Source organism: Ammospiza caudacuta, chromosome 28, assembly GCF_027887145.1.
Source record: "Ammospiza caudacuta isolate bAmmCau1 chromosome 28, bAmmCau1.pri, whole genome shotgun sequence".
NCBI lineage: Eukaryota > Metazoa > Chordata > Aves > Passeriformes > Passerellidae > Ammospiza > Ammospiza caudacuta.
This window is the reverse complement of record NC_080620.1, coordinates 3,561,001-3,587,535: the sequence shown is the minus strand read 5'-3', so window position 1 is coordinate 3,587,535 and position 26,535 is coordinate 3,561,001. Positions and strand designations below refer to the sequence as shown.

Below are 26,535 nucleotides of genomic sequence, written 5' to 3'. Positions count from 1 at the left end.
GAACAAAGGGAGGTCAGTATTGCTGCTGTTAAAAGCCAAACTATGAAAAAAAAAGTTAGGAATTTATTTTAACTGAGGCAAATAACTAATTGGAATAGCACAGGGTTAAGGGAGAATTTAAGTGGAAAATAGAACCTGCTGTTTGTGAGTATCTTGTGTTTCTGTCTCAGGCAAACTGCTAAAAGGTAAGGACTGGCAAACCACTGCATGATCCTGGCTGGTAAAAAAGGAAGGCAGGCGTGGAACAGCTCCGTGGTGCTTTTCTGGACCTTCAAAAGATTGTTTAGATATAGACCTCAGGGTAAGAGGTATGCGAGAGAGGGGAGTGTGTGTGTGTGGAGAGTCCAGGTGAAGCTGCTCTGCTTGGGCCATGGTCTCACAGGGCACGGGGGATGCTCTGACAGATGAGGCTGCCCTGGAGCACAAGAACCACCCAAGGCTGTGCCATGAGGGGATGCATCAGGCTGCTGGCTGGAGGAGCTGCTACAGGTCAGCCAGGTAGGAAGCAATGAGGACACCCGTGATGAAGGCAGCCCTGGGACGCTGTGTGGAGAGCTGGAGAGCTCGGGAGGGGCACCGAGAGCTCTGCCGGGACACGGCCGGAGCCGGGAGCACAGGGTCGGCCCGTGAGGCCTCAGCCTCTCGCTGCTCGGCCCTGAGGGCTGGGCTGGGCCGGCGGGGTCTGCGGGCTGAGCCGCACCCGTCCCTCACAGCTCGGGCCCGGCCCGCTCCGGGCACCGCGGCAGCCCCGGGCCCGCCCTGTGCCGTCATCCCAGCGGCCTCCAAGGCCCCACCCGCCGGCGTGGCCCAACCGCGGGCCTGTAGCGGGCGAAGGGAGACGGCGGCTCCGCGCTGGGCCCGGCCGCGCCCGGTCACGGGAAGCTCCGCTCCCATCCCGGCCCGCCCCGCCATGGGCGCCCGGTCCGCCACCTTCCCACAATGCCCGGCGGCCCCGCCCCGCTCCAGGAACGCGCGTCCGTGCGCCCCCCTCCCCCGCGACCGGCCAACCAAACCCTGCGCTCCCATTGGCTGCGGCGCCGCGTCCCTCCCGTCCGGGCCCGCCCCGTTGCGCGCCGCGCTCTCCCATTGGCCCCGGCCGCTGTCAGTCAGCGCTTGTTTTCGGCGGCAGCGGGTTGGGTTGCGCCGGCTCGTCGGTGTCTCGGCGGAGCCGTGCGGAGGGAGCGGCGGCGCAGCCGGGCGAGAGCGGCGCGGGGGCGGCGGCGGCGGCGCTGGCGCTGGGCCCGGCCGCAGCACTCGGGGCCGGGGCGAGGCCGGGCCGGGCCGGCGCCGCGCAGGGCGGGAGGGTGGGGAGGGAAGGGGGCGCGGGACGCGGGACCGGGCCGGGCCGGGCGCTGCCGGCCGTGCGGAGAACGGTGGTCGGTGCCGGGGGGGTGGGGGGGTGGGCGGGGGCGTCCCGGCCGCGGCGCGACCATGACTCTGGAGTCCATGATGGCCTGTTGCCTGAGCGACGAGGTGAAGGAGTCGAAGCGCATCAACGCCGAGATCGAGAAGCAGCTGCGGAGGGACAAGCGCGACGCTCGCCGCGAGCTGAAGCTGCTGCTGCTGGGTGAGTGAGGGAGCGAGTCCGTGCGGAGCGCGGCGCCGGTCCCGCCTCAGCGGCTGCCGCGGGGCCCGGCCCGGGGCTCGGCAGGTCCGGGTGGCCGGGCCGGGCCGGGCGGGGAGCGGGTGTGGCGGGGAAGCGGCGGGAGCCATCCCCGCCTCAAGCCCGGCGCTCGGGGCCGCTCCCGAGCCGTGCGGGGCGGCCGCCTCATTGGCTGCCCTTTGTTTGATTTTATGATGCGTTCGCTGTCAAAATGGGTTTTGACACGAGCAGGAACTAAGCGGCTGGAATTCCTGGTGCTGAGGGCGGGCACGCACGAATTTGTGAATTTGTCTCGGGGAGAGCTTTCTCAGCAGCGCGCTGGGCTCGGGTGGCGTGTGGGAATCCGCTGGTGGATTTGGTGTAATTGTAATTTGGTGCTTTTCAGGATGTGTGGAAAAACGGGCCTGCAGCTCCTAAAGGCAGAGTTTCCCCTGGGGTAAGGGCTGGGCAGGGCGGTGTGGAGGTTCTGTAAGGGACAGACATTCCCCTGTTAGTGGGAATGCACAGTGAGGAGATGCCCGTGGTGTTCGGAGGTGCAGATCACCTGTGCAGCCCTGAGAATCTAGGTCTGAGGCTGGAAACAGGAGTTTCATCTGTGCCGTGCTCAGATGAGTTTCCAGGGATGGGTAATCTGCTGCAAACTGAGGCTTGCAGGCGTGAGTTTGGTGTTCGTGCCTAGGGAGCCCCAAAATTTGAGCTGAAGTTTCAGTTTTCGTGCATGCCGTGATTTAGCGTTGCTTGTGTGTCGGATATATCCTGCTTTGTGTCATGAATATTGTATTATCTTGAGACTAAATCTGAAGCAGATCTGATGGATCTGTTGACAAGCCATTAAGGTCCAGCTGAGGAAGGAGGCTGACCCTTGTGAAAAAAAAAAAAAAAAATACTTTGCAGAAGTGGGGGGAGACTCTGTGTGCCCAGCCCCTTGGAGGGCTCCAGTACCAACACTGATACCTGGTGATAAATGTCAAATAAACCCCAGGGCTCTCCTTTTCACCCCAAACCCTTCACAATTAATGTATTGCTATTCTTTGTGTGAAAGGTAAAATTGAGGGCTTTTTCTGCTCTTTGGAGATGCTGTGGCAGTTTCTGTAAGGCTTCTTGTCCCTCACTCTCATGCTTCCCTAAAAGCAGTCCCACAGAAGCAGCTGTGTCAAAATAGGTTGTCGCTATAGGATGGATCTGGGTTAAGAAGATCCCACTGGATCTAAATATTTCACTTTAGAAAGAATTCAAATTGCTCAAGAATCCTTTCTGCTTTTCTAAAAGATACAGATTCTGCATCAGATTAAAAAAAAAAAAAAAACATATAGAAGGTGGTTATTAATGGATAAGCAACATTTTAGGTGTAGACAGTTTTTGCAGGATGCTTTTCACTGGTCACAGCACATTGCCCACCTTCAGCTGGCACAGGTAACTTGTGTTCTCTCTCCGTGTTCTCTGTTTTATGCAGTTCTTATATTTACAAATATTAATGATTGGCTCAATGAGAGGACTTTCCCAAAATCTCCAAAATTTTGAGTGTGTGGAGGGAGTTTCCACCTTGTAGAAACTGTTACGTTTTTCTTGTCACTGCATCTGGTGACAGTTACTTTGTTGAAGCCTAAAACAGGAAATTAGGGTGAAGAATAACAGTGCTAATCAATGATGAACCTGTTAATAAGAAATTCAAGGTGTTGGACATTGACATCTGGTACAAAGTAGGAATTTGTCTTTTTACTGGGTGGGGAGGATGTTTTGTACAAAAATTATTTGTGATTAAGCATGGGATATTGTTGACTGAGCAATGTATTTACTGGGGGATCATGAGGAAGTTACTGTAAACTCTGCTGCTTTCATATATTGGAAGAAGAAGTGATGAATTCAGCTTATCCCCTGTCATATTAAAAAGGATTTTGTGCCCTGAGAGTTGTAAATCTTGCCCACCAGAGCTTGTCACCTGCTGGTGTAGTGCTGTGCCTCAGGGAGAGCAAAAGGCAACTTTCAAAAAACCCAAAACCAAACCAAAAACCCACCATCAATGAGCAAAACCAACCCCCAAAACCAAAAAAGGGCAGTGATGGAGCGACAGGAAGAATTTGTGTTTGAACCCATAAGTCCTGAGGCAAGCAAAGGTCTGGTGTTGAGGTTTCTTTTATATTTTCATTGTTGAAATGCTTTGAAGCACCACTTTTTTTTTTTTTTTTCCTCTCAGTTTTGGTCACTGTGGTAAAAGACAAGGAAGTATTTCTCACCACAGTGACAGAAACCACAAAAGATCTGAGTTTCCAGTTTTTCCCCCACTTGGGGTTCACCTTTGTATTCAAGATGGAGATAGTTTGCTGCAATTTGATAGTGTCTATAATATTAATTTCTGACTGCTGAGGTGATTTCTGTCAGTTCTTGCTGTTCATTTCAACATAGTTGGGTGCTTGTTGCTTTTTATCTGGGCATTTTTTATTTGTTTGCCTTTTAACCTACCAAGATAAAATGAGTAACTGAGTATCTACATGGGAGTATTAATTGTGTATTGGGATGAATGAGATCCTGTCTGAATCCATCTCTTCCTTAGTGTGAGGAGGATGTGGTCGTGCCTTTAGGGCTCTGCCAACATTTTAACTCCAGGTCAAAAGGATTTGTATCACTGACATGATATATTTTGAGTTTTTGGTCTGTGTAGTCAGGTGAGCTGGGCCACTGTGTTAGAGAGGTGTGGGTATTTTATCAATATCCTGCACAATGATAACACATTTTAGAAGATTGAGCAAAAACAGTCCACAGAAATGTCGTGGTGTCCATTTAGACTGCTGAAATGTGGAGTTGAGCTGATCCCAAGTGAGACCTGGCCTGGCTGTCCCCTCACGGGGCGGTGTCACCAGGGGGTTGAATTGTGAATTTAGCAATTCTAACTGCCTGTACACCCTCTGACGGCGTTTTCCCCTCCTGCTCACCCTGTTAGAAAGTTCCCGCTGTCCTTTGGTATCATCTGGTGGCCTTCACATGCCGAGTGACACTCCTGTGCGGGGCCATAAACGCAGGAGTGGAAAGGACCTGCCCGAGTGACGGTGCAGGAAGCGCTGCCCTGCGCCGCGTCCTGCCCTCCCGTCTGCTCCCAGCCCGGCAGTAAAACCTGCAAAAGAAGGAGGAGAAGGAAGCAGTGGCCTCGCAGAGCAGGCTGCAGCCCGTGGGGACCCAGGCACGGCACCGACAGCTGGAGCAGTGGCCTACTCTGCTCTCCCTGCCAGACGCCATTTTTAACTCTCTCCCCTCCACAGCAATCCTGCCACAGGGAGCAAAAATTTGGGCTACAAGGCACATGTGCTGCCTGCCTTCTTCGGAGTTTCTTCAGCTCAGTTCTCTTTTATTTATTTATTATTGATTTATTATTGATTTATTTTTTTGATTTATTTTTTTTTCCCGTTGATTTATTTTTTTTCCTGTTGCGTTTGCTTCTTCCCTTCCCGCGTAGAAAAACGTTTTGTGCCAATTTAGAACAAAACAAAATTTGCTGCTTGCTGGGCTTCTCCTGACCATTCGCTGCTGGGTTTGTAGCGCTTTTGCTGCCTTGAGAGTGTGTCCAGGCCCTTCCTGGCTGTTGTAGCATCTTGCTGGAGTATCTGGGAATAGGTCAGGTGTGACGGGCAAGGGCCCCTTGACGCAGGACGTGTGGGAGTGGCTGTAATGTGAGATTTGGAATAAGTACCAGAGCTACTTTTGAAGGCTGCTGCAAAGGACAAGGTGTCTTCCTTCCAGGCTGCCTTTTAAGTGACAAAAAGAGGGTTGTGTGCTTGGGTGTAGTGATAAGAGCTTTTATCTGTGGTGGATTTTGCTGCTGGTGGCTCCTAATTCACTTTTTTGCATCCTGTAGGCACTGGGGAGAGTGGGAAGAGCACGTTCATTAAGCAAATGCGTATAATTCATGGCTCAGGCTACTCTGAAGAGGACAAAAAAGGCTTCACCAAGCTGGTGTACCAAAACATCTTCACTGCCATGCAGTCTATGATAAGAGCCATGGAAACCCTGAAGATTCTGTACAAATATGAACAGAACAAGGTAAGTTGGTCAGTTTTTGGACAAATCTTTAGTCAGGGAGGATTTTGAGTTTTTGTTTCTTTGTGTTTTTCTGCATTGCAACCTCAACATCCCTGAACTCTTTTCTATAAACTTTTTATGGCATTTTCTTGATACCCAACTCCTTTTACTTGGTTGTGTTAAGGGACAGAAGAATTTTGCATGGTTGGTGCATGATGTGCCTAGTGAGTTGTGGGATAGGAAGGGATAGGAGAGGTGTTATTTTTACTCATTTCAAGGATTCAGAGTTATTAAATATGTTTCTTTTCATGTGCTCCTTTTTTTATTGCAACTTGAAGCTGGCAAAATCCATGCTGGACCCAAAAGATGCAGACCTGTGCTGGTGGTTACCCCTGTTTCTGCAATGCTTCTGTTTTTCTGATAGCTACTGACCAAGGCTACAAACCTTTCTTGAAGAATTTTGGTCTCAACCACAGAAACATGCTGATTTTAGGACCAGGAATTAATTTTAGACAGATCTGATCTAAATTATTTTCTCTTTTTGAGGGGGAGGACAGTGAGAGTGAGGGCATGCCAGGAAAATAGATTTTTTTTTTTTAGCATATTTTGCTTTTTTTAGTCCTTAGTATCCTTAATATTTTGAAGTTGTGTTTTATCTGACCTATCACAGAATGTCTTGGAGCTTTGAATTTTGAATATTTAATTTTGAGTAATTATTTGTAGGGATTAGATGGTGCCCCTTTCCTGTCTGTGGTGAGAACAGGCAGAGTGTGAGAAATCTTTCCCTGTGCTTTATGTGAGGCATGGTGGAAGGGTTTTGATAAATAAAATCTGCCAGATTTTGCTTGCTGTAACCTGTGCAGAACTTCATTTTGTTTTTTATGTATTGGGGGCGTTGGAAAAAGCCCCTAGGTGTGGATAATCACCTCACAAACACCACAAGCTATGGTAGTTACTTTGCTTAGCCATTGTAGGGGTTTTATACCCCCCAGTTTTGGGGTTTATTTTAAATTTTTCTCTCTTTTCTTCTTTTCAATCTCCAGGCCAATGCAGTGCTGATCAGAGAAGTGGATGTAGAAAAGGTCATGACATTTGAGCAGCCATATGTAAGTGCAATTAAAACATTGTGGAATGACCCTGGAATACAAGAGTGTTATGACAGGAGAAGAGAATATCAACTTTCTGACTCAGCTAAATAGTAAGTACACAATCACTGGCATGCTTGTGGTGGGAGTGATGCTCCAACAAATTTATTTATTTATTAATGAAAGTCCAGAGTTTATTTGCCTATTATTTGCTGCTTTTCCTGGGAGTCTGAGGTGTTCATGCATCTGCTTCAGGATGTACCTGAGGCCAGAATCTCCACATTATTCCATCTGTATTGATCCTGGCTCTTGGGCAGCAGGAGTGCTGCTCCTTCTCATCAAGTTTGCCATGTGTAACTCAGATTTTATTAATTACAAATCCATTAAGTTTGGCAATGTGCAGAGGGTGTTTCTGCATTTATAAGTAGAAAACCTCAGATGAGACTTGATCCTGAAACATAAAGCATCTAAACTTCCTCTGTTGTAAAGATTGTATTCCCCACTCCTATACAGAGTGGATAAAGTTGTTTTTAGTGTATCTGGCTTGTGAATTACTGTTCCCCAAAAATATTTTCTAATTAGTTTCCACATCATATTTAAAATAATCCAGACAACTTCTACCTTTCTCATTACTCTACAGAAAGACTTCATGTAGCAATTTGTCCATCTGTATCTCTATATGCTGCAACCTAAGGTAGTTTTTTTTTCCTTTTTCCTTTGTTATTTTTTTTTCCACTGTCCTGTTTGCAGCTATCTCAGCGATGTGGATCGTATTGCCACCCCAGGATATCTACCAACTCAGCAAGATGTGCTACGGGTTAGAGTCCCTACAACCGGGATCATAGAGTACCCCTTTGACCTAGAGAACATTATCTTCAGGTACTGAGGTGTCCTCGTGTTACAGCTCAGCTGGGACATGGTTTCAGGAAGGATAAATTGGGGCTTGTTTTAGTGGATGTGTGGTGGTCTGATGTTGTGGAAACTCAGAAAACTCAAAAAATTTACAACTCAACCTGCTTTTGAATCAGTGACACTTCACAACCCAGGGAACCATCTTGGTGTCCTTCCTGGGAAGGATTGCACTGCTGAAATTGTGATTTTTGAGGCAATTCAGCAAGATGTGCCACAGGTTAGAGTCCCTACAACCAGGATTATAGAGTACCTCTTTGACCTAGAGAACATTATCTTCAGGTACTGAGGTGTCTTCATGTTACTGCTCAGCAGGGAGATGGTTTCAGGAAGGATAAATTTGGGCTTGTTTCAGTGGATGTGTGGTGCTCTGGTTGGGGTGGTCCTATGTTGTGGAAACTCAGAAAACTCAAAATTCACAACTCAAAATTCAGAACTCAACCTGCTTTTGAATCAGTGACACTTCACAACCCAGGGAACCATCTTGGTGTCCTTCCTGGGAAGGATTGCACTGCTGAAATTGTGATTTTTGAGGCAATTCAGCAAGATGTGCCACAGGTTAGAGTCCCTACAACCAGGATTATAGAATATCCCTTTGACCTAGAGAATATTATCTTCAGGTACTGGAGGTGTCTTCATGTTACTGCTCAGCAGGGACATGGCTTCAGGAAGGATAAATTGGGGCTTGCTTCAGTGTGTCCACGTGGTTTTAGTGGATATGTGATGGGTGGTCTGATGTTTTGGCTGTCAGAAAACTCAAAATTCACAACTCAACCTGCTTTTGAATCAGTGACACTTCACAACCCAGGGAACCATCTTGGTGTCCTTACTGGGAAGGATTGCACTGCTGAAATTGTGATTTGTGAGGCAGCTGAGGGATGTGTTAGGAGCTGAAGCCACCAAGGGCTGACACTTTTTGTGCAGAAATTCTTCTTTGTACACAGCACCTGCTTTGAGAGCTGATTTTCTGTGCCCACCTTGTGCTCTCAGGGTGGCACCAAAAGTTGCTGCAGCAAGAGGATCTTTGCAAGCTTAAACCAGAAACTGAGCCTGGCATGACCAGGCTGAACCCAGCAATATTCCTGTGTTTCTCTCTGCCCTTCCCCACCACACTGTGCCATTGCCAGAGAGGAATAAAGGAACCTGCATCCCCTCTTTTAAACCATTTGGTTACAGAAATGCAGAATTCTCCTCTCCCTGTTCTGTTTTGCTGAGTAGAAAAACAGCAAAAAAAAAAAAAAAAACAACAACTGGGAGTGGGTGTAGGATTTTCTCAAAGGTGAACCACGTGTGGCACTTCAGGTGAGTGCCAGAATAACTTTAGTGAGCTGTACAGGTGAGACTTGAAATTGAGAGGCTGAAGTGCTTGACTGTTAAACAGCACATTCCAATAAAAGTGTAACAACTAAAGAAAGATTTGGGTGGGGGAGAAGCTTTGAGGCAAGCAGGTGCTTTAATTAAAAATAAAAATAGTTTGCTCATGTGACAGAGCACAGTTTTGAAGGACTTGTCTTTTCAGACTCAGGGCTGCTGCTGCTGAGCAAACCAGAGCAGAATGCAACAAAAATGGTGAAGGGTGAATTTGGCATCACTCACCTGTGGCCATTCTTGCAGTTTGCTGTATTTTGTAAATTTGATGGTTTTTTACCAGAGAGATGCTGTCATACCCCTGTGCCAGTTAACAGGAATGGTAAAAAACCAAATTAATTCTCATTGTTTGCTGCTCCTTTGCTACCTCTGTGATATTCTTATTTACTTCTCTTCTTTAGAATGGTGGATGTTGGAGGTCAGAGATCAGAACGAAGGAAGTGGATCCATTGCTTTGAAAATGTGACTTCCATCATGTTTTTAGTAGCACTTAGTGAATATGACCAAGTTCTGGTGGAATCTGATAATGAGGTGAGCCAAAGAGTGGGAACTCTGCAGAAGGAAGAAAGGGAAAGAGGGAGGAATTTCTTTGTATTTCCTCAAAGGCTGGTACCCAGCTGCTTGGTACCAAGTTGGATTAGCTGCTCTTATTGGTTTTGGCCTTCAGTTCTTGTTGCAAAGGGAACATGAGCCTCCACAGGTCATGATGTCCCTGAGGATGGAAAAGGCAGAGGGCATTCAAATCATCTGGACTTGTCAAGTGAACAATGAAATTATCTGCAGTTTCCAAGTCCCCTGTGCCATGCACTGTGCTCCCAAATCACCCCTTCCCCTCCTGCACTGAGTTACTTCAGGCTTTGCTGTCCTGGGAGGTGCTGACTGCACTCTTTGAAGGTGCAAATCTGAATTTTAGCACTTGCTAATAGATCAAAACCATGCTGTTAGATAAAAATAGTTGCTCTTTTTCTAGTAGACAAAATATGCTCACAAGGTACCATTGGACAGTGCTCTCACATGATTGTTAAAGCATAAAATGACTTTTAAATCTTTTGATGTGAAAAGCTTGGCAAATAAATGAACCTCGAGTCCCTCAGATTTTGCATTTCCTTTCCATTTACTGATCCAGCTTGAACCAGAATCTACCTGGGACCAAAATATTTTGTGTATAATGTTTGAGATGCTGAATTCCTACAGCAAAAAGGGATTTTAGTGCTCCTCTGTGCAAACAGGGTTTTGTTTTTCTGCTTTCAGAACCGGATGGAAGAGAGTAAAGCTCTCTTTCGAACCATTATAACTTATCCATGGTTCCAAAACTCTTCTGTTATCCTCTTTCTCAACAAGAAAGATTTGTTGGAAGACAAGATCCTGTATTCCCACCTTGTTGACTATTTCCCAGAGTTTGATGGTGAGTGGATTTTAAGAGGGAACACTTGGTGGGGTGGAGGTGATTTGGTTAAAATTTATTTATTTTTTAAAGAACACTCAGAAGTGGAAAAAGCATTAATTGGAGAAAAAATGCCTACAGCAATAAGAAAACATCACAAAAATATCTTAATTGTGCATAGAGAAGTGGAATCTGGTAAGATGATGAAATAATGAGCCTCTCCTAAATGAAGAATTTACCCCTCCAATGTGCACAATGGAAGTCTAACTTCTACATAAAACCAGTTTCATACCCATGACAATTTCCTGATATTCTGGATCTTTTAACCCTCTAGTTAAGAGGTGATTTCAGTCTTTGTTTTGAGAAACCACCTGGTCAAGTTGTTTAAATGATGGTGCTAAAACCAAAATCTTCTGCAGCTTGAAATTCTTATTAGCTTATTAGCAGAAATCCATCTGCTGTTGTGGGGAAATAATATCTATGTGAAACAGAGAATTTCCCATCTGAAACAAAACTCCTTAGCCAAAATATTATTTCAGGCTCTTCAGCTGAGTGCATTTAAAGCTGGTTGGTAACACATCTGTACAGGGCTGAAAATAAAATCAAAGTGGTGGAGGATAAATCAGGCAATACTCTTCTTGCCATGCTCTAATTCTGCAATTATTTGCTTAAAAAATATGAAGTAAAGGAAGAATTACTATCTTGCAAACAGCTTTTACTATTTAGAGGACCAGTGGAATTGTGTTGGTGTGTCCTCCCACATCTGGAGTTCCTGCTTGGAGCTCAAGTTTTTCCAGCAGGTTGGGAATGGGTGAAGAGCTGCTTCCCAAACAGGGGATGGAGTTTGTTGGGTTCCAAACTTCAGATGGAGCTTTAACAGCTGGAGACACATCCCAGCTTCCATTTTATCCTGCAAGCAGCTCCTTCAAGGATGCAGCATGGCCTGTGAGTGGGAGCTTGCCCATCAGATTTCCTCTCAAGAGATGGTATTTGCCATACAACAACAGCAGTGAAAGAAATTGTGCTAGGTGATTATTTTCTGGGGACTTGTCAGCAATGTGAATTAAAAGCTGGCCAAAATCTGCATTTTTAGCTCCTGTGAGGTGACCAGCTGGATCAGACTGACTGTATTTTGACTGGCAGTAACTCTTTATTTCCAAAATTCACACTTGTGTCTTTCAGACTGTGAGATTCACCTGTAGACCCCATTTCCATGGGAGGGCATTTAGGGGTGTCTGTCCAGCATCTGCCACTGTTTCTCAGTGGATGCTCCCAGCCAGGGTCTGAACTGACCCATCAAAACTGCAGAGTGCCCAGAAAAGCATAAGACACTTCACTATGGGAGCTTTAATCCCATAAATAATCTTAATTTCTTCTTTGAAGCTCTGTAACCCTTAGGAAAAAAGTGCTGCTGGATCATGGGAGTGAAACCATTCACTGGTTTCACTGTATATTAGGAAGAAATGGATATTAGGAAGAAATGTAGACCCCATTTCCATGGGAGGGCATTTAGGGGTGTCTGTCCAGCATCTGCCACTGTTTCCCAGTGGATGCTCCCAGCCAGGGTCTGAACTGACCCATCAAAGTGCCCAGGGATTTGGTTAAACACCTGAAAACCATAAGGCACTTCATCTCCATAAATAATCTTAATTCCTTCTTTAAAGCTGTGTAACCCTTAGGAAAAAAGTGCTGCTGAAACCATTCACTGGTTTCACTGTATATTAGGAAGAAATGTATATTAGGAAGAAGTGTACACCCCATTTCCATGGGAGGGCATTTAGGGGTGTCTGTCCAGTATCTGCCACTGTTTCCCAGTGGATGCTCCCACCCTGGGCCTGAATTCCAAAGCAGGGGCTGAACTGACCCATCAAAACTGCAAAGTGCCCAGAGATTTGGTTAAACACCTGAAAACCATAAGGCACTTCATCTCCTGGAGCTTTGATCCCATAAATAATCTTAATTTCTTCTTTAAAGCTCTGTAACCCTTAGGAAAAAAGTGCTGCTAGATGTGGGGGAGTGAAACCATTCACTGGTTTCACTGTATATTAGGAAGAAAATGATATTAGGAAGAAGTGTACACCCCATTTCCATGGGAGGGCATTTAGGGGTGTCTGTCCAGCATCTGCCACTGTTTCCCAGTGGATGCTCCCAGCCTGGGTCTGAACTGACCCATCAAAGTGCCCAGAGATTTGGTTAAACACCTGAAAACCATAAGGCACTTCATCTCCTGGAGCTTTGATCCCATAAATAATCTTAATTTCATCTTTAAAGCTCTGTAACCCTTAGGATAAAATTGCTGCTGGATGTAGGGGAGTGAAGGCATTCACTGGTGTCTCTGTTTGCTGCAGGCCCACAGAGGGATGCCCAGGCAGCCCGTGAGTTCATCCTCAAGATGTTTGTGGATTTAAATCCCGACAGTGATAAAATCATCTATTCCCATTTCACATGTGCCACAGACACAGAAAACATCCGTTTCGTCTTTGCAGCTGTCAAGGACACCATCCTACAGCTCAACCTGAAGGAATACAACCTGGTTTGACCTGCTCTGCTCTTGCCCCTTGAGAGGCTTCTTTGTGAAGAAAAGACAAAAAAAAAAACAAAACAAAACAAAAAAAAAAAGAAATTTTAAATATGACAGGATAAAAAAAAAAAAGTTTTAATTTTTGATGATGTAATGATTGCAAATTGTCTGATCTGTGGAGTGGCAAGTGCTCGGTGTTACCCTGGAGTCTCATGTCTCTGTCCACAGAGTAGTTGATTTCATATTTTTAACAAATTGCTTTTATGTCACAGTTAACGGGGATATGCCTCATTTCTTCAGCACCTTGCTTACTTCTTAATTTTTGCCAAGCAGCTAAGGCAGCCTCATCTTGATCTTTCCTTTGTTGCTAAGCCACTTTTGTTTTTTTTTTTTTTCATTTTATTTTTTCCCCCCTTTCATTCCCGTGGTAAATGTAGAGGAAAACAAAAAATCCCCAACACTTTCCAGCTGAGATTGTGAATTCACTGGACTGTGGGAGTGCAGAATGCTACTGGTCCCTTTGCCTTGTGCTATAGGGTGCCTCTGGTGTAATTAATTTGCTAATTCTGCTTCCTTCCCTTCCTATTTTCCCTTTCCTTCCCCAGGACACGCTCCATGGTTCACTGTGATGAAATGTTGGGGAGGAGCAATTGCTCTCCAACTATTGTGCAAAAAAAAAAAAGAAAAAGGCAAAACAAACAAACAAAAAAAAAAGCCATCACTTTTCCATTCTTTATATGTTCTGAGTAATTTTTTGTTATCAATTATAAAAGGTATGGAGACTGTGATTTTTTCTTTTTTTAAATTATTGATGTTCTATACATAGTTTGCTATGTGTTGCTGTATTTTGTTCATGGACTACAAATGATGGAAGCTCTTGGAGCAATAGCTGCTGAGCCTGGGGAAGTGCCTGACTGTAATTGTTCTTTTTTTATTTCATTTTTATTTCACCTTTATTTCATTTTTTTATTTTTTTTTTCCCCACACACACAAACACATCCCACCCACACCACAAGCACGTGGCCATGTGTGCACAAGGCTCAGTCTGCAGAGAGGAACTGTTTTTGTTGGGAAGAGTTTTTGACATCAGTGAGCAACTTCTCTATGCAGCAGTTACCAAAAGCACACTGAGTGATTGTGGCATTCCAACATCAGACTTTGCCTGCATTGAAAACCTTAATCTTGTGCCATCCTCTAGGTCTTTTCTTGCTGCCTAATAGCAATCAAGCCTTGTTTTAATTGCATTTTGTGCCAGTGTGTGAATGACTTTGTAAGAATTCCTCAGCCTTGCAGAGTTGGAGAGGACCAGAGCTGGAGGGTGAGAGGCTCTGCCAGGATTGTTCCTTTGGGAGCTTGAGGATGGCTCTTGGGGAGGGAGTTCTGTCCCTCCTGTTGATGCATTCCCCTCTTTGAAGGATTTGCACCCATCCTTGCTGCAGGGTGGTAGCAGTGGTTAATGAATTAATTAATTGTTAGCAGTGGCTGCTGCAGAATGCAGAGAGCCCTGCCCTGGCTGCACTTGGTGCAGCAGGAGAGGAGGAGAGAGGCAGCAGCACCAGTTTGAAGGCAGAATAGATGAAGTTATGAATTCTCAGTGCCACCTGAATCTCCACTGAGCAGGAGGAGAAACCTTTGCACATAGGAGAGCTTTAAAGCTTCATTTTGCAGGAGCTGAGGCAAATCAAGGTGCTGAAAGGAGAGGACAGAGGCAGCAGCACCAGTTTGAAGGCAGAGTGGATGAAATTGTGGATTCTCAATGCCACTGAATCTCCACTGAGCAGGAGGAGAAGCCTTTGCACATAGGAGAGTTTGGTTTTGCAGGAGCTGAGGCAAATCAAGGTGCTGAAAGGACAGGACAGAGGCAGCAGCACCAGCTGGAAAGTAGAATAGAGGAAATTGTGGATTCTCAATGCCACTGAATCTCCACTGAGCAGGAGGAGAGTTTGGTTTTGCAGGAGCTGAGGCAAATCAAGGTGCTGCTGCCAGCCTGGAGGAAGAAGTGCATTGGCAAGGCAGGGAGAGAGAGAGGGAAGCAGGAGGTGAGACCCACTGGGTGTGTGTCAGTCACTGATGCTCCTGTTTCAATTCCAACGAGAAGAATTGGGTCCAAATTCTCTGGATCAACCAGATTGCCCCCTCGAAGGCTGCCAGTAGAAAAAAAAGCCAAAACGAGCTGCACTGTTGGAGGGGGCTGTTGATATTTTGTCTCTTTTGTAGACAGAGCACTACATCAGTGTTTTGCACAACATTGTAAGAGTAAATCTAACTGTCTGAGATGCTTAAGATGCTTTGATCTAGAACACTAAATCATGGAGGGACATGATTTTGAACCATTCTGTTGCTGGTTCCCTCATTTTCCAGAAGCCTCTGTGTGCTCAGAGTGCTACAGAGCAAAGCAAGCTCTGCTCCAGGTGATTCCAGAGCTCGAGGTGGAACAGTAGCCATGGGACCAACAGCTGAAGAGCCAGTCTGAGGGAAACATAGCATCTCTTTAGACTAGCCATGCTCTGGACTGCATTTAATCCTTGGGAGGAATGAGGAGGGATTCCCATGTGTCAGACAGCTTTGCATCAATTTTACTGCTTTTTTTTTTTTTGTTTTGTTTTTTTTTTTTTTTGTTTTCATCTTTATGCCAAAATGATCCAGTTTGTAGAAATTGTCTTATAAAGAGGAATTTATAATCATCTTAATGTATTCTATGTGCTGTTCCTCTGAAGCAGACAGCAGCACCAACCTCTTCTGCTTCTGTGATCCTTTTGTAAATGGTTCACACTACAGCTGTTGCCAGCAATGAGCCTGGCACTGAGATACACAGGTTCTTGGAAAATAACTTCCCAGAAGTTTCTCTTTTCCAAGGTGAATGATGGTGGTACTTCCACTTGAATCAGAAACTTTTTTTTTTTTTTTGGTCTGGTTTTGTACCTTCCCCTTTCTTTAAGAGCTGCTGCCCTGGCACAGGAGGAGGGATCTTGGCATCTGTCTCTTGCAGAGTGACTCTGCATGGAGGGAAGCTGTGGGCACAAGGATTTGGGAAATGTGGGGCACCTGCTTGGGTTGGGTTGGCCTGAGGAGTGGCTCAGGGAGGGGAGGGAAGGGCTGAGCTTTGCTCAGTGGCTCTTGTTGAGTTGTGAAACCTCCTCCTGGACTGGGGTAGGAATGGGTCAGAGCTGTACCTGTCACCTGGAGTTGTCTGTGGCTGTATCATGTGTGAGAAGATTGCAGTGTTATCAGCACGTGCTTTCCTTAGTGAGCAGCTGCTCGTGTGCCTCCAGCTTGGCCAGTGCAGTGTTCCTGCACAGCTGGCTCCTGTCTCTGTTGGCTGGCAAATGCAAAAGTGCCAAACCTTAAAACCAAATTTGCCTGTATCAACCTTTCTGAAAGTGAGGCCTGTCAGAGCTCTCTGCAGGCTGAGAGTGACTTTCAGAAGGAAGGTAAAAATTGGGTTGTTGTTGTAGGGAATCCAGAGCCTGAGGAGTTGGGTCTCCTTGCCAACCTCTGCTCCTTGTGCACTTTTAACCTTTGTTCTGTTGAAGAAACCAACATACTTGGAACTAGTTTGAAACTTGAAGCCAGTGAGCAGAGGAGCATCCCTTTTCCTTCACCATCCCATGTGGATTGGCTACCTGGTGAGCAAAAGCCCCTTCCAGCTGCAGCGTGTCAGCTCCTGCCCTTCCTCCCTCCCTCCCTCCCTCCCTTCTCCTCCACTTGGATTCTTTGGTCTCTTGTTGTTGCTTCCTAGCAATGTTGGCCTTGCGTTCAACTATGGTTTTTCTTCATGTGTTTTATTGGTTTAAAAAAAAAAAAAAAAAAAGACAAAAAATACTTAAAAAAACAAACAAACAGAAAAAAAAAAAAAAAAGACAAAAAAAAAAAAAAGTACTTCCAGAGTGTGCTGACCATTGTATTGTCCTGTACAGAGCCCAGGTCGTTAGAGTCCAGCAGAGATAAAGTGTGTTATGCAGCACCCAGTTTTTTAAGAGTATGGTTTGTGCCAATGCCCCTTCTTTTAGTAGTGCCAGAGACTCTTTACAAGTGCCAATGTGGTGGAAATTATTTGGTTATACTTGTATATTATAGGATCCTGATTTAAGACAATTTAAACATTATCCTATTTAAAAAGAATACTATATAAAATGCTGTTTTTAAACCTTGTCATTTGCAATGCATGTATTGTTGTGCGTGTTGGGGGGCGGGGAGGGAAGAGGGTAGGGGAAAGGAGTTTCTGAATAAGATGCCCAGTGTCAGGATCTATTCAGACTCCAAACTGTCTCATTCCAGTCCAGGAGTGGGATTGTTTCTTGGAATGATCCCACTCTGACTGCTGGGCAACTCACGCTTATTACAGAAATATCTGATGGAAATTGATTTTCATATCTTTCTCCTGAAATAAACTCTCTGTTTGAAATTGGAATAAATTTTGTTCCTAAAAGCCGTGTGGTGGTTGTGTGTGTGTTTCTTCTCTCCTCTTCCTCCCTGGTACCCTGTGGGATCTGCAGCTCTGCCTCCTGTCAGAAAATCAGGATTCTCAGGCATAGAAACAAAGCATATTTTGGTAAATAAAAGATATAATAGCCCATAATTACATATAATGCATTTTACCATTAACTCTGAAATGTGAGCAGGGTCTGGTTGGGGGTTTAAGGTGCAGGGATGCAATGGTGGCATCTTGGTTTGAAGTTTTCCAGGATTTTGGAGCAGGATTGCTGAGGGTTGGTGTTTGCTGCTGCCTCTTGCTGTGCTGTCAGCCCTTTGCAGGCACAATTCCAAGCAGGAAATCTTGCTGCCAATAGCAGGAATGTTGGTGGGACCAGAACTGCTTCCAGTCTTGTCTGTTAGAAACAGAAATATAAAACATGGCTTAAAATCATCCCTGACTGTGAAAATGAAAACTTCCACAGAGAGATTTCCTGAGATGGAGTTTATAGAGCTTAATTCCTTTTCTCTGGGCTCATTCTCCAGGAATGTTGCACTAAATCAGCTGGGAGTGGGTAGAGATGGCCAATTTCCTCTCTGTAAAGGTTTCCTGTGTTTTCAGGAAGCTGCAGCTGAGGATGTTCTGCTCCCTCCAAGGTCACTTAGCCCAGGTGAAACTGCAGCTCCTGAGACGTTTTGTTGGCTCCCACCAGGAAGGGAACAATGGTGTGGTGGCCAGAGCACTGGCAAGGATTTAAATTGTCATTTTTCCAGCTTTTTGGGTGAGTTTTTGTTGCTTTTCTGAGAGGCTCTGTCCCCTCAGCAGCTGGGGAGCAGAGTCAGTGTTTGCGTCCTGAGTAATGTGTTGTGTTCTCTGCAAAGAGCCAAATCTGCTCTGTTTAAATAAACCAAAGCAACAAGTTGAGGGGGAAAAAATGAAGTTTTAACACCCAGTATTTCCAGCTGTGGGAAAATCCTGGGTGTCAAAGGCCTTTTGCAGCCTCAGGTGTGAGTGGGGCTGTTCCTGGAGCAGCCCAGGGAAGGAGGCAGCTGAGGGAACAGCAGGCTCACACTTGCTGCTTTCCCAAGGACCACTCCAGCCCTGGGGCCTTGTCAAGGGTGACCTGAACAGACCCTAGACAGAGCTAAAGAATAAAATACAAAAAATAAAAATAGGGATTTATTCAGAGGCCACAATGGATCCACCTTGGGCAGCACAACCCAAAATGGCCACAAAATGGACAACATATCACAGGATCTCTCACTTTGATCAGTTCTGCTCCATTTGCATATTGGAGTTCATTGTCCCATTCCAGCTTTACCCCATGCAGTCCCATCCTTGTTTTTCTCTCTCCATTCCACAGTGTTTGTGCTCCTGGGCCTGAGATTTGGGTCATTTGTCCTTGGTCCCCAGCTGGAGCAGGAATTGTTTTGTCTCCCTGCTCTGTGCACAGAGCTCACCATCCCCTCATGTGAACCCAGACCCACCCACTAAAGCAGCACAGAATGTGAAAAATAGAAAAACTCAAACCTGAGGCATCACTAAAGGCTGTGAGTGTCAGGTGAGGACCCTCCTGCTCTCCCTCACTCTTGGCTAATGGAGCAAAATTGCCATGAATGTGTTTGTAACATGGAACTGATGATTGTGGGAAGAAATCCTTCCCTGGGAGGGTTGGGAGGAGCTGGAATAGAATTAAGAATTCCCAGAGCAGCTGGGGCTGCCCCTGGATCCCTGGCAGTGCCCAAGGCCAGGCTGGACAGGGCTGGGAGCAGAAAAGGAATAGAATAGAATAGAATAGAATAGAATAGAATAGAATAGAATAGAATAGAATAGAATAGAATAGAATATTCCTCTTTCCTTTGAGCATTCCCTTTGCCCTCTGGGGAAGAGAGGGAAACATCTGTCCAGCATAAAAGTAAAATGCCATGTGGAATTTATAAAGCAGGAATATAAAGCCTCCCTCCTGTGCCCCAGGTTTGTCCCCTGTGTTTTCCTGGTCCCACACAGGGCTCAGGAGCAGCCTGGCCTGTGCAATGGCAGCTGCTGTTGGAACGTTTCTGTCAAGAGTTTCTTGAGCCCTGGGCTCAGCCAGGGCTTATCCCACCCCAAGCTGTTTCCTGTGTGCTCTCCCAGTGACACCAGTTTGGTATAATTGTCCTGGAGCTGCTTTATCTCCTGCCATGCAGCCTGACCAGGAAATCCAGCCTAATTTAATTCTTGTACCATCTCCACCACTGTGGCTGGAGAACTCATGGCTTTAGAAGAGTTTTTGTGGCTGAAATGTGTGACAAAGCCTCCACATTTGGGCTGTGTGGAGCTTCTGGGTAACCCCAGCTGCTGAGCTGGGTGAGGATGTGGCTTCTCAGGGCTGTTCCCTGTCCTGGAGCTGCTCCTCCTTCATCTCAGGGGAGCATCTGTAGCTCCTGGCCATGGAAAGAAATGATGGAGCTCCCCAAGGACAGGTCCCTCCTGCTCTGCTGCTTCCATCCTCCCTCCCAGTGAGTCAGGAATTTGGGCTCCAGCTGCCCAAGAGGTGACACAGGAGGAGCACTGGGAATAGAATAGAATAGAATTAGAAATGAAATAGCATAAGAATAGAATTAGAATAGAATTAGAATAGAATGGAATTTAATGGAATAGAATAAATTCTTCTGGGCAGGATTTGGCAGGCTCAGAAAAAGAAGAAATCTCAATATCATCTTTGCAACCCTTGATTTAGAGCAGATTAAATGATGTAAAGAACCCTGGGGGTTGAATAGAGTAGAATAGAAATAGAAATAAATAGAAATGAATAGGATAGAATAGAATAGAATAGAATAGAATAGAATAGAATAGAATAGAATAGAATAGAATAGAATAGAAATATAATAGATTCTTCTGGGCAGGATTTGGCAGGCTCAGAAAAAAGAAATCTCTTCTCAATATCATCTTTGCAACCCTTGATTCAGAGCAGATTAAATGATGTAAAGAACCCTGGGGGTTGCATAGAGTAGAATAGAAATAGAAATAGAAATGAATAGAAATGAATAGAATAGAATAGAATAGAATAGAATAGAATAGAATAGAATAGAATAGAATAGAATATAGAATAGAATAGAAAAGAAATAGAATAGATTCTTCTGGGCAGAATTTGGCAGCCTCAGAAAAAAGAAATCTCTTCTCAATATCATCTTTGCAACCCTTGATTCAGAGCAGATTAAATGATGTAAAGAACCCTGGGGGTTGAATAGAGTAGAATAGAAATAGAAATAGAAATAAATAGAAATGAATAGAAATGAATAGAAATGAATAGAAATGAATAGAATAGAATAGAATAGAATAGAATAGAATAGAATAGAATAGAATAGAATAGAATAGAATAGAATTCTTCTGGGCAGGATTTGGTAGCCTCAGGAAAAAAAAAAAATCTCAATATCAGCTTTGCAACCCTTGATTCAGAGCAGATTAAATGATGTAAAGAACCCTGGGGATAAGAGGAGCCTTTCCTCAGCTCAGCCATGAATTTGTTTCCAAACTGGAGGAGGCGAATTTTGTTGGATCAGTTTGGAAGTTGTTTAGAGACAGGACCCTGAAGAACAAACCCTGTTGCCAACCCAAAGAGGGCACTCTGGGCATGGAAAACTCAGCAGAAATGTGCTCGAGGTGCTTTCCTTGTGCAACACCACCCACAGCAAAAACCACACTGATAACTCTGCTCAGCTGCAGCTTTTCTTGGTCAGGTGAGTGACCTGGGGACTTTTAGACATTTTGAATTATAAGGTTTGGAAAATATTTGGAGTCTTCACATCTTTGTCCTTGTGTTTTGTGTCCAGTGCTGCCACAGATGTTGGAATGGCCTCTGACAAGTCACCTTTGGGCAGAGGTGAGCACAAGGAAAGGCAAACACTCCCCAGAAATGTTTCTGTAAATGAAATCCCAAACATCTAACGGAAGTGTTTGAGCTCCTCTCACTTGGTCTCTTTCCAAATTCTCCAGATTAATTTCCTCAGGTTGCAATATGTTTAAGCTCTATTGTAGAAAAGGCAGGGTTTGTATATTTTTGTCTTAAAAACCACAACCAGAAATAAAATATTTCCTGACTTGTCAGGCCGTGGTGGGGCTGTGAGGTTCCTCTCTTTGCTGCCAGCATCACTAAAAAGATGACTCAGGGTGCCACAATGAGCACTGAGAGTGCCAGAGGTGCCCTGGGGGGAAGGAAGGTGCTGATTTGGCAGCCAGAGGTGGGATGGGGTAGAACTGAGAGGGGGGAAAGGATGGGAGAGACAAAATCCCACCCAAGGACCAACTTGGAGATCCCTGGAGGGAGTGAAGAGAGTCCAATCTGAAATCCAGACTGGAGCTCTGTTCTGGAGGTTTAGAGGGCAGAAAATGGAGAAATGGAGGTCACTGGTTTGGGGTAGAAATCTCCAGTTTGGGATTCAGCTCTTGGAGCTGTGGCTTTCTCCTGAGCTGCTCAGCACTGGAGCCAGGGCCCCAGAGAAATCCAAACAGCACCGGGAAAACGCTTGGAAATGCTGATGAGATTTATTGGTTTTATGTGTTCTGCCAACACTGGGGCTGCAGAGGAGGGGACAAAGGAGGCAGCAGGATTCAGAGGTTGGGAGAGCAGCCGTGAAGCACTGGGAGTGTCCTTGGAGCCCAAAATGGGGCAGAGGACACCCAGACATGCCACAAATGGCAGAAATTACAGGCTGCTCTCTGCATCCCTCTGATCTCCTCATGCAGGGTTTGGAACCCCCGAGGGTCCCAGACACCCCCTGAGCTGCTGGCACCTCTCTGGGGCTGTGCTGCTGCTCCTCTCCACAGCTGGAGCCACCAAGGGCACAGCAGGGCAGGAGCCCAGGGCACAAACCCAGCCCAGGCAGCTCCTCTGTGCCAGCCCCAGCACGGGCAGAGCTCGCAGAGAAACCCCTGCCACATCCACCAGGAGCAGGGCAGATGTTCCCAGGGAGAAAGGGAATAAAAGCTGGTGGGGATGGGGCTCTGCAGTGCCCCATCCTCACAAGGATTTCATGACACTGTGGACCCAGGGCAGGTAAGGAGCAATGTGGGTGTAGAAGCCAGGCCAGTTGTTGTGCCTGTAGGAGAAGATGCCAAAGGCTTTGTTGTTGCAGACCAGAGGATCCCCAGCATCACCCTGTGAAAAGGAGGAGAGAGATAAATCAGGGCTGGGTGGTGGAGCTGCAGGGAAGGAGGGAGGGAGGGAGGGAGGCTGCAAATTCAGGGCAGGATTTGCCCAGCAGAGCCTGGACTGCAGTGGGTGAGGATAACAGAATCACAGAATCACAAAATCCCAGAATCACTGAGAATCAGAATCCCAGAGTCCCACAATCACTGAGAATCAGAATCTCAGAATCACAGAATCCCAGAGGATCAGAATCCCAGAATCACTGAGAATCAGAATCACAGAATCCCAGAATTCCAGAATAATGAGGTTGGAAAAGACCTCTAAGATCATCAACTAACACCTCAACCAGACTATAGCACCAAGTGCCATGTCCAGTCTTTTTCTAAACACATCCAGAGATGATGATTCCACCACCTCCTTGGGAAGAGCATCCCAGTGCTTGATTATTCTTTTGGTGAAAAATTTCTTCCTAATACCCAATATCCACTGTGTCCTCTGGTTCTGTCAGTACCACCTGGTGGAAGAGACCCAACCCCACCTGTCCCAACCTCCCTTCAGGAAGGTGTAGAGAGCAATAAGGTGACCTCTAAGAGAGCAATAAGGTGACCTCTGAGCCTCCTTTTCTCCAGGCAACTCTGCTCCCACAAGGTCACAGCTTTGTCTGGGAGCAATAAACCTCCATTTCTGCCTTTCTGCTGGCTCCAGACACAAAACTCACTCAGACCAACATTGAGGCTCAGGGTGAATCATTGCTGGGACTCCCAGCTCCTCCTGTGCCATGGGAGAGCGCAAGGATCCACAAGGATCCTGTTGTCAGTGCCTTGCCCCAGCTCAAGCCTCCCCTCCCTGAGCACACTGACCTTTCCAGGTACCTTGGAGGGTGAGCTCTGGCCACAAATGAGGTTGTCAGCAAGGCCTGGGTAGTGGTTGAGGCAGTCCCTCTGCCTGGTGATGGTGACAGTGGCCGTCCTGTCCCCCCAGCCAGCCAGGCTGCACTCGGCGCCGCCCCGAATTTTGGATTTCTCCAAGGAAATGGGCCTGACGTGGCCATTGCTGCTGGCATTGCCATTCAGCTGGGTGAGGGCACAAAAAACCAGAGATAAAAAGAGAAAAAGAGAGGAGAAAACACAGAGATGAGTGCTTGCCCTGGGATCCACCATGCCCTGGTGCCCCAGGGCTGCAGCTCAGGGTGCTCATGGTTACCTTCAGCAGGAGGATGTCCTTGCCCTCCTTGGGGCTGGTAAAGCCTGGGTAGCTGTGGTACTCCTTCACCTGGAAGGTTTGCCAGCTTCCCTCTCTCCTCTGCAGGCTTTGGGCTCCCAGGATGACACTCAGAGGTTTGTGCCTGGTAACATCGAGCACAGGGGTGTCACCAGCCTGTCCCTGTCCCACCTGGGGACACTGAGGTTCATCCCCCAGGGCATGGCCAGGACAGCCCAATTGCACAATGCAGTGTAAATAGATATTCCCTATGCACAAAATATATTATATCATTATATAAATATCTATATCTATATCTAATATATATATGTATTTTTATATATTATATTAAAATATATATTTATATAACAACAATAATATAATATATATAATATATTAAATATATTATATATAAAATAAAATAGATAAAAATAAAATAGATAAAATAGATAAAATATAAAATATAAAATAACATAACATAATATAATATAATATAATATAATATAATATAATATAACATAACATAACATAATATAATATATTTATGTATAATTAATATATAAATATATTACATATATCATTTTTAAAGAAGAATGGTGGAACCAAGGAGCTCTGCCAGTGAATGTGCCCAGCCAAGAGGCAGAGCAAGGGCTCCTTTATCTCCTTAATCTCTCCTTTTTCTCCTTTATTTCTTCTTTATCCCTCCTTTATCTCCTTTATCCCTCCTTTATCTCCTTTATCTCAGTGCCCAGACCTCAAGCTGGCCACATTTGTTCCAATACTCTCCTTATTCTGGGCTCCACAAGTCCCATGGAAGTCCAGGGATTTCTAAATCAGGATATTTATTTCTAAATAATTTATCATTTATTTCTAAATAAGAATATTTATTTCTAAATCATTTATCATTTATTTCTAAATCAGGATATTTATTTCTAAATCAGCCCTGGGCTATGTGGGAGCCACACCTGGAAAAATCCTCCTGTCCATCCATACCCCAGCCAGAGGGGTGGAAAAGGGCTGGGCAAGGAACTGGAATATTTTTAGGAACAGAGGAATGGATTTCATAGGGAATAATTCTGCCAGCAGAGATTTTGATGGCAGAAAGGACAAAGCCTGACAGCGAGGGGAGAAACCACCCTGAGCTCCCATTGCTGACAGCTGGGGAAAACAAAACGAGTCATGGAGGGGGAAAAATCAGGGAAAATACCTGAGGGTGGGCTGGGGATGGAAATGGAGCTCAGGGCTGGGGATGGAAATGGAGCTCAGGGCTGTCCCAGGGGTGTCCCCAGGAAAATGGGGCTCAGGGCTGTCCCCAAGGCTGTCCCAAAGGTTGGGGAGGGAGATGAGGCTCAGGGCTGTCCCCAAACTGTTCCCAAGATGTCCCCAAGCCTGTCCCCAGGCAAATGGGGCTCAGGGCTGTCCCCAGGGCTGTCCCCAAGCTGTCCCCAGGGCTGGGAGGGAGATGGGGCTCAGGGCAGTCCCTATCCCCAATCTGCCTCCAGGGTTTTCCTGCCATCCAAGACATTCCCAGCTGTTGGCTGAGGTGCCTCCAGCTGTGACCCCTCCCCAGAGGAGCTGTTCCCCAGGCCCTGGAGGTGCAGAGCCCTCAGTGCAGGACTCACTGGAGGCACTGAGCCGCTGTCATCACCCAGGCTGGAGCCACCAGGAACCCCCCACAGCTGTGGTTGTCCTTGCCCTGCAGAAGGGCCACGTAGGGAGCAGGCTGTGTCCTGGCTTCTCCTCTCTCCCTCCACCTCCAGGGGTAACCTGCAATGGATGGGGATGGGAATGAGGATTTTGGAGGGCACAGAGATGAGATTTATCCATCCCCAACCCACTCTGACACCAGCAAGGGGGATTATTTACAGACACGAACGAGACGGGGCTGCTGTGGAACGTGCCTTGAGCTGTTTTATTTCCCAGCATCAGTCTCATTACATGGTTATGACAATGGAAAGATGCTAGCAGCTCACAATCTAGGCAGCAGGCCAGAAAACTTAATGTTACAACTCTCTTTATAAGCTTCTTGACCGATCACACAAAGCAAAAGCACATTGACAGTATTTATATCTGTATAGTATATATTCTATATTGACAGTGGTTCTATCCAATCACTATAAGCACACATTCCGTTGGTTAAACAATGCTTGCTTATTTCAAATACAATACTTACTTGTAAGCCTTGAAACACAATGCACAGAGCTCCATTATTAAGCTTTAACCTTCCTAATTTCTTGCTAGATAAACTTTTCTGTAGCTTAGAGAGTTATTCTAGACAAGCGTTAATACACAGACCATTGTTCTATTCATCCTTGCTTTTCTACAGTTTAAACAGTTTTTCTGCTGACCTATCTCATGGCTGCTGCTTAGCTCTAATACACCTCTGCTGTATCTGAAGCCTGCCTTTTGCAGCTTTCCCCAAAACCCTCTGATTTTATAAATTCCCAACCCACTCTACTTACTGCTGCTGGCTGGGGGGCACATCACCAGCACGAGGGGCAGCAGGAGGCTCTGCAGGTGCTCCATCCCAGCCTGCTGTGGGTCCCTTCGAGCTTCTGGGGTCTCACCCCGCTCCCAGCAGGGTTTTATAGCCCGACACCAGACTCCAGGAAACCACAGAAGGCAGACTCATCTGAAGAATCTCTCCACAAGTTGCATGTCTCAGCAGTGCGAGAGGGGAATTCAGTCAGTTCTGGCTTTGGGCACCAGCCCACCTCCATCATGGGCTGATCTGAGGGATCTGACGTCCTTCTAAAGCCAATTTTAGAATGTTGTGTTTGTTCTGGAAGCTGTGGGCAATGCACCCACCCTCACCTCTTTGACTTCCAGTGAGCTCTTCCTTTGCAGCTTCTTTTCTTGGAAAGCCTCTTGATTTTTATCAGGAGCCCCACATGAACATGATTTATCTCACC

At 46.0% G+C, this 26,535-nt stretch overlaps 2 protein-coding genes across 2 annotated transcripts; one reads left to right on the top strand and one right to left on the bottom strand.

Annotated features, from left to right (window-relative positions):
- Positions 1-1,400: 1,400 nt before the first annotated feature.
- Positions 1,401-17,283, top strand: GNA11 (G protein subunit alpha 11). The gene is made up of 7 exons (XM_058821228.1): positions 1,401-1,567; positions 5,451-5,635; positions 6,658-6,812; positions 7,450-7,578; positions 9,378-9,507; positions 10,228-10,381; positions 12,709-17,283. The coding sequence occupies exons 1-7, from the start codon at positions 1,432-1,434 to the stop codon at positions 12,897-12,899; spliced, it is 1,080 nt and encodes a 359-aa protein (XP_058677211.1). The 5' UTR covers positions 1,401-1,431; the 3' UTR covers positions 12,900-17,283.
- Positions 17,284-22,238: 4,955 nt separating this feature from the next.
- LOC131568777 (granzyme F-like) lies at positions 22,239-26,149 on the bottom strand. The gene is made up of 5 exons (XM_058820850.1): positions 26,086-26,149; positions 25,246-25,390; positions 23,627-23,768; positions 23,284-23,496; positions 22,239-22,432 (listed from the first exon to the last, which is right to left on the bottom strand). The coding sequence occupies exons 1-5, from the start codon at positions 26,147-26,149 to the stop codon at positions 22,295-22,297; spliced, it is 702 nt and encodes a 233-aa protein (XP_058676833.1). The 3' UTR covers positions 22,239-22,294.
- Between the last annotated feature and the right edge of the window lie 386 nt (positions 26,150-26,535).

Coding starts and splice junctions, on each gene's coding strand:
- GNA11 (XM_058821228.1), top strand. CDS start 1,432: ATGACTCTGGAGTCCATGATGGCCTGTTGCCTGAGCGACGAGGTGAAG. Junction 6,813..7,449: donor CTTTCTGACTCAGCTAAATA/GTAAGTACACAA, acceptor TCCTGTTTGCAG/CTATCTCAGCGATGTGGATC. Junction 10,382..12,708: donor CTATTTCCCAGAGTTTGATG/GTGAGTGGATTT, acceptor TGTTTGCTGCAG/GCCCACAGAGGGATGCCCAG.
- LOC131568777 (XM_058820850.1), bottom strand. CDS start 26,149: ATGGAGCACCTGCAGAGCCTCCTGCTGCCCCTCGTGCTGGTGATGTGC. Junction 25,391..26,085: donor GTGCCCCCCAGCCAGCAGCA/GTAAGTAGAGTG, acceptor CATCCATTGCAG/GTTACCCCTGGAGGTGGAGG. Junction 22,433..23,283: donor CCTCCAAGGTACCTGGAAAG/GTCAGTGTGCTC, acceptor TCCTTTTCACAG/GGTGATGCTGGGGATCCTCT.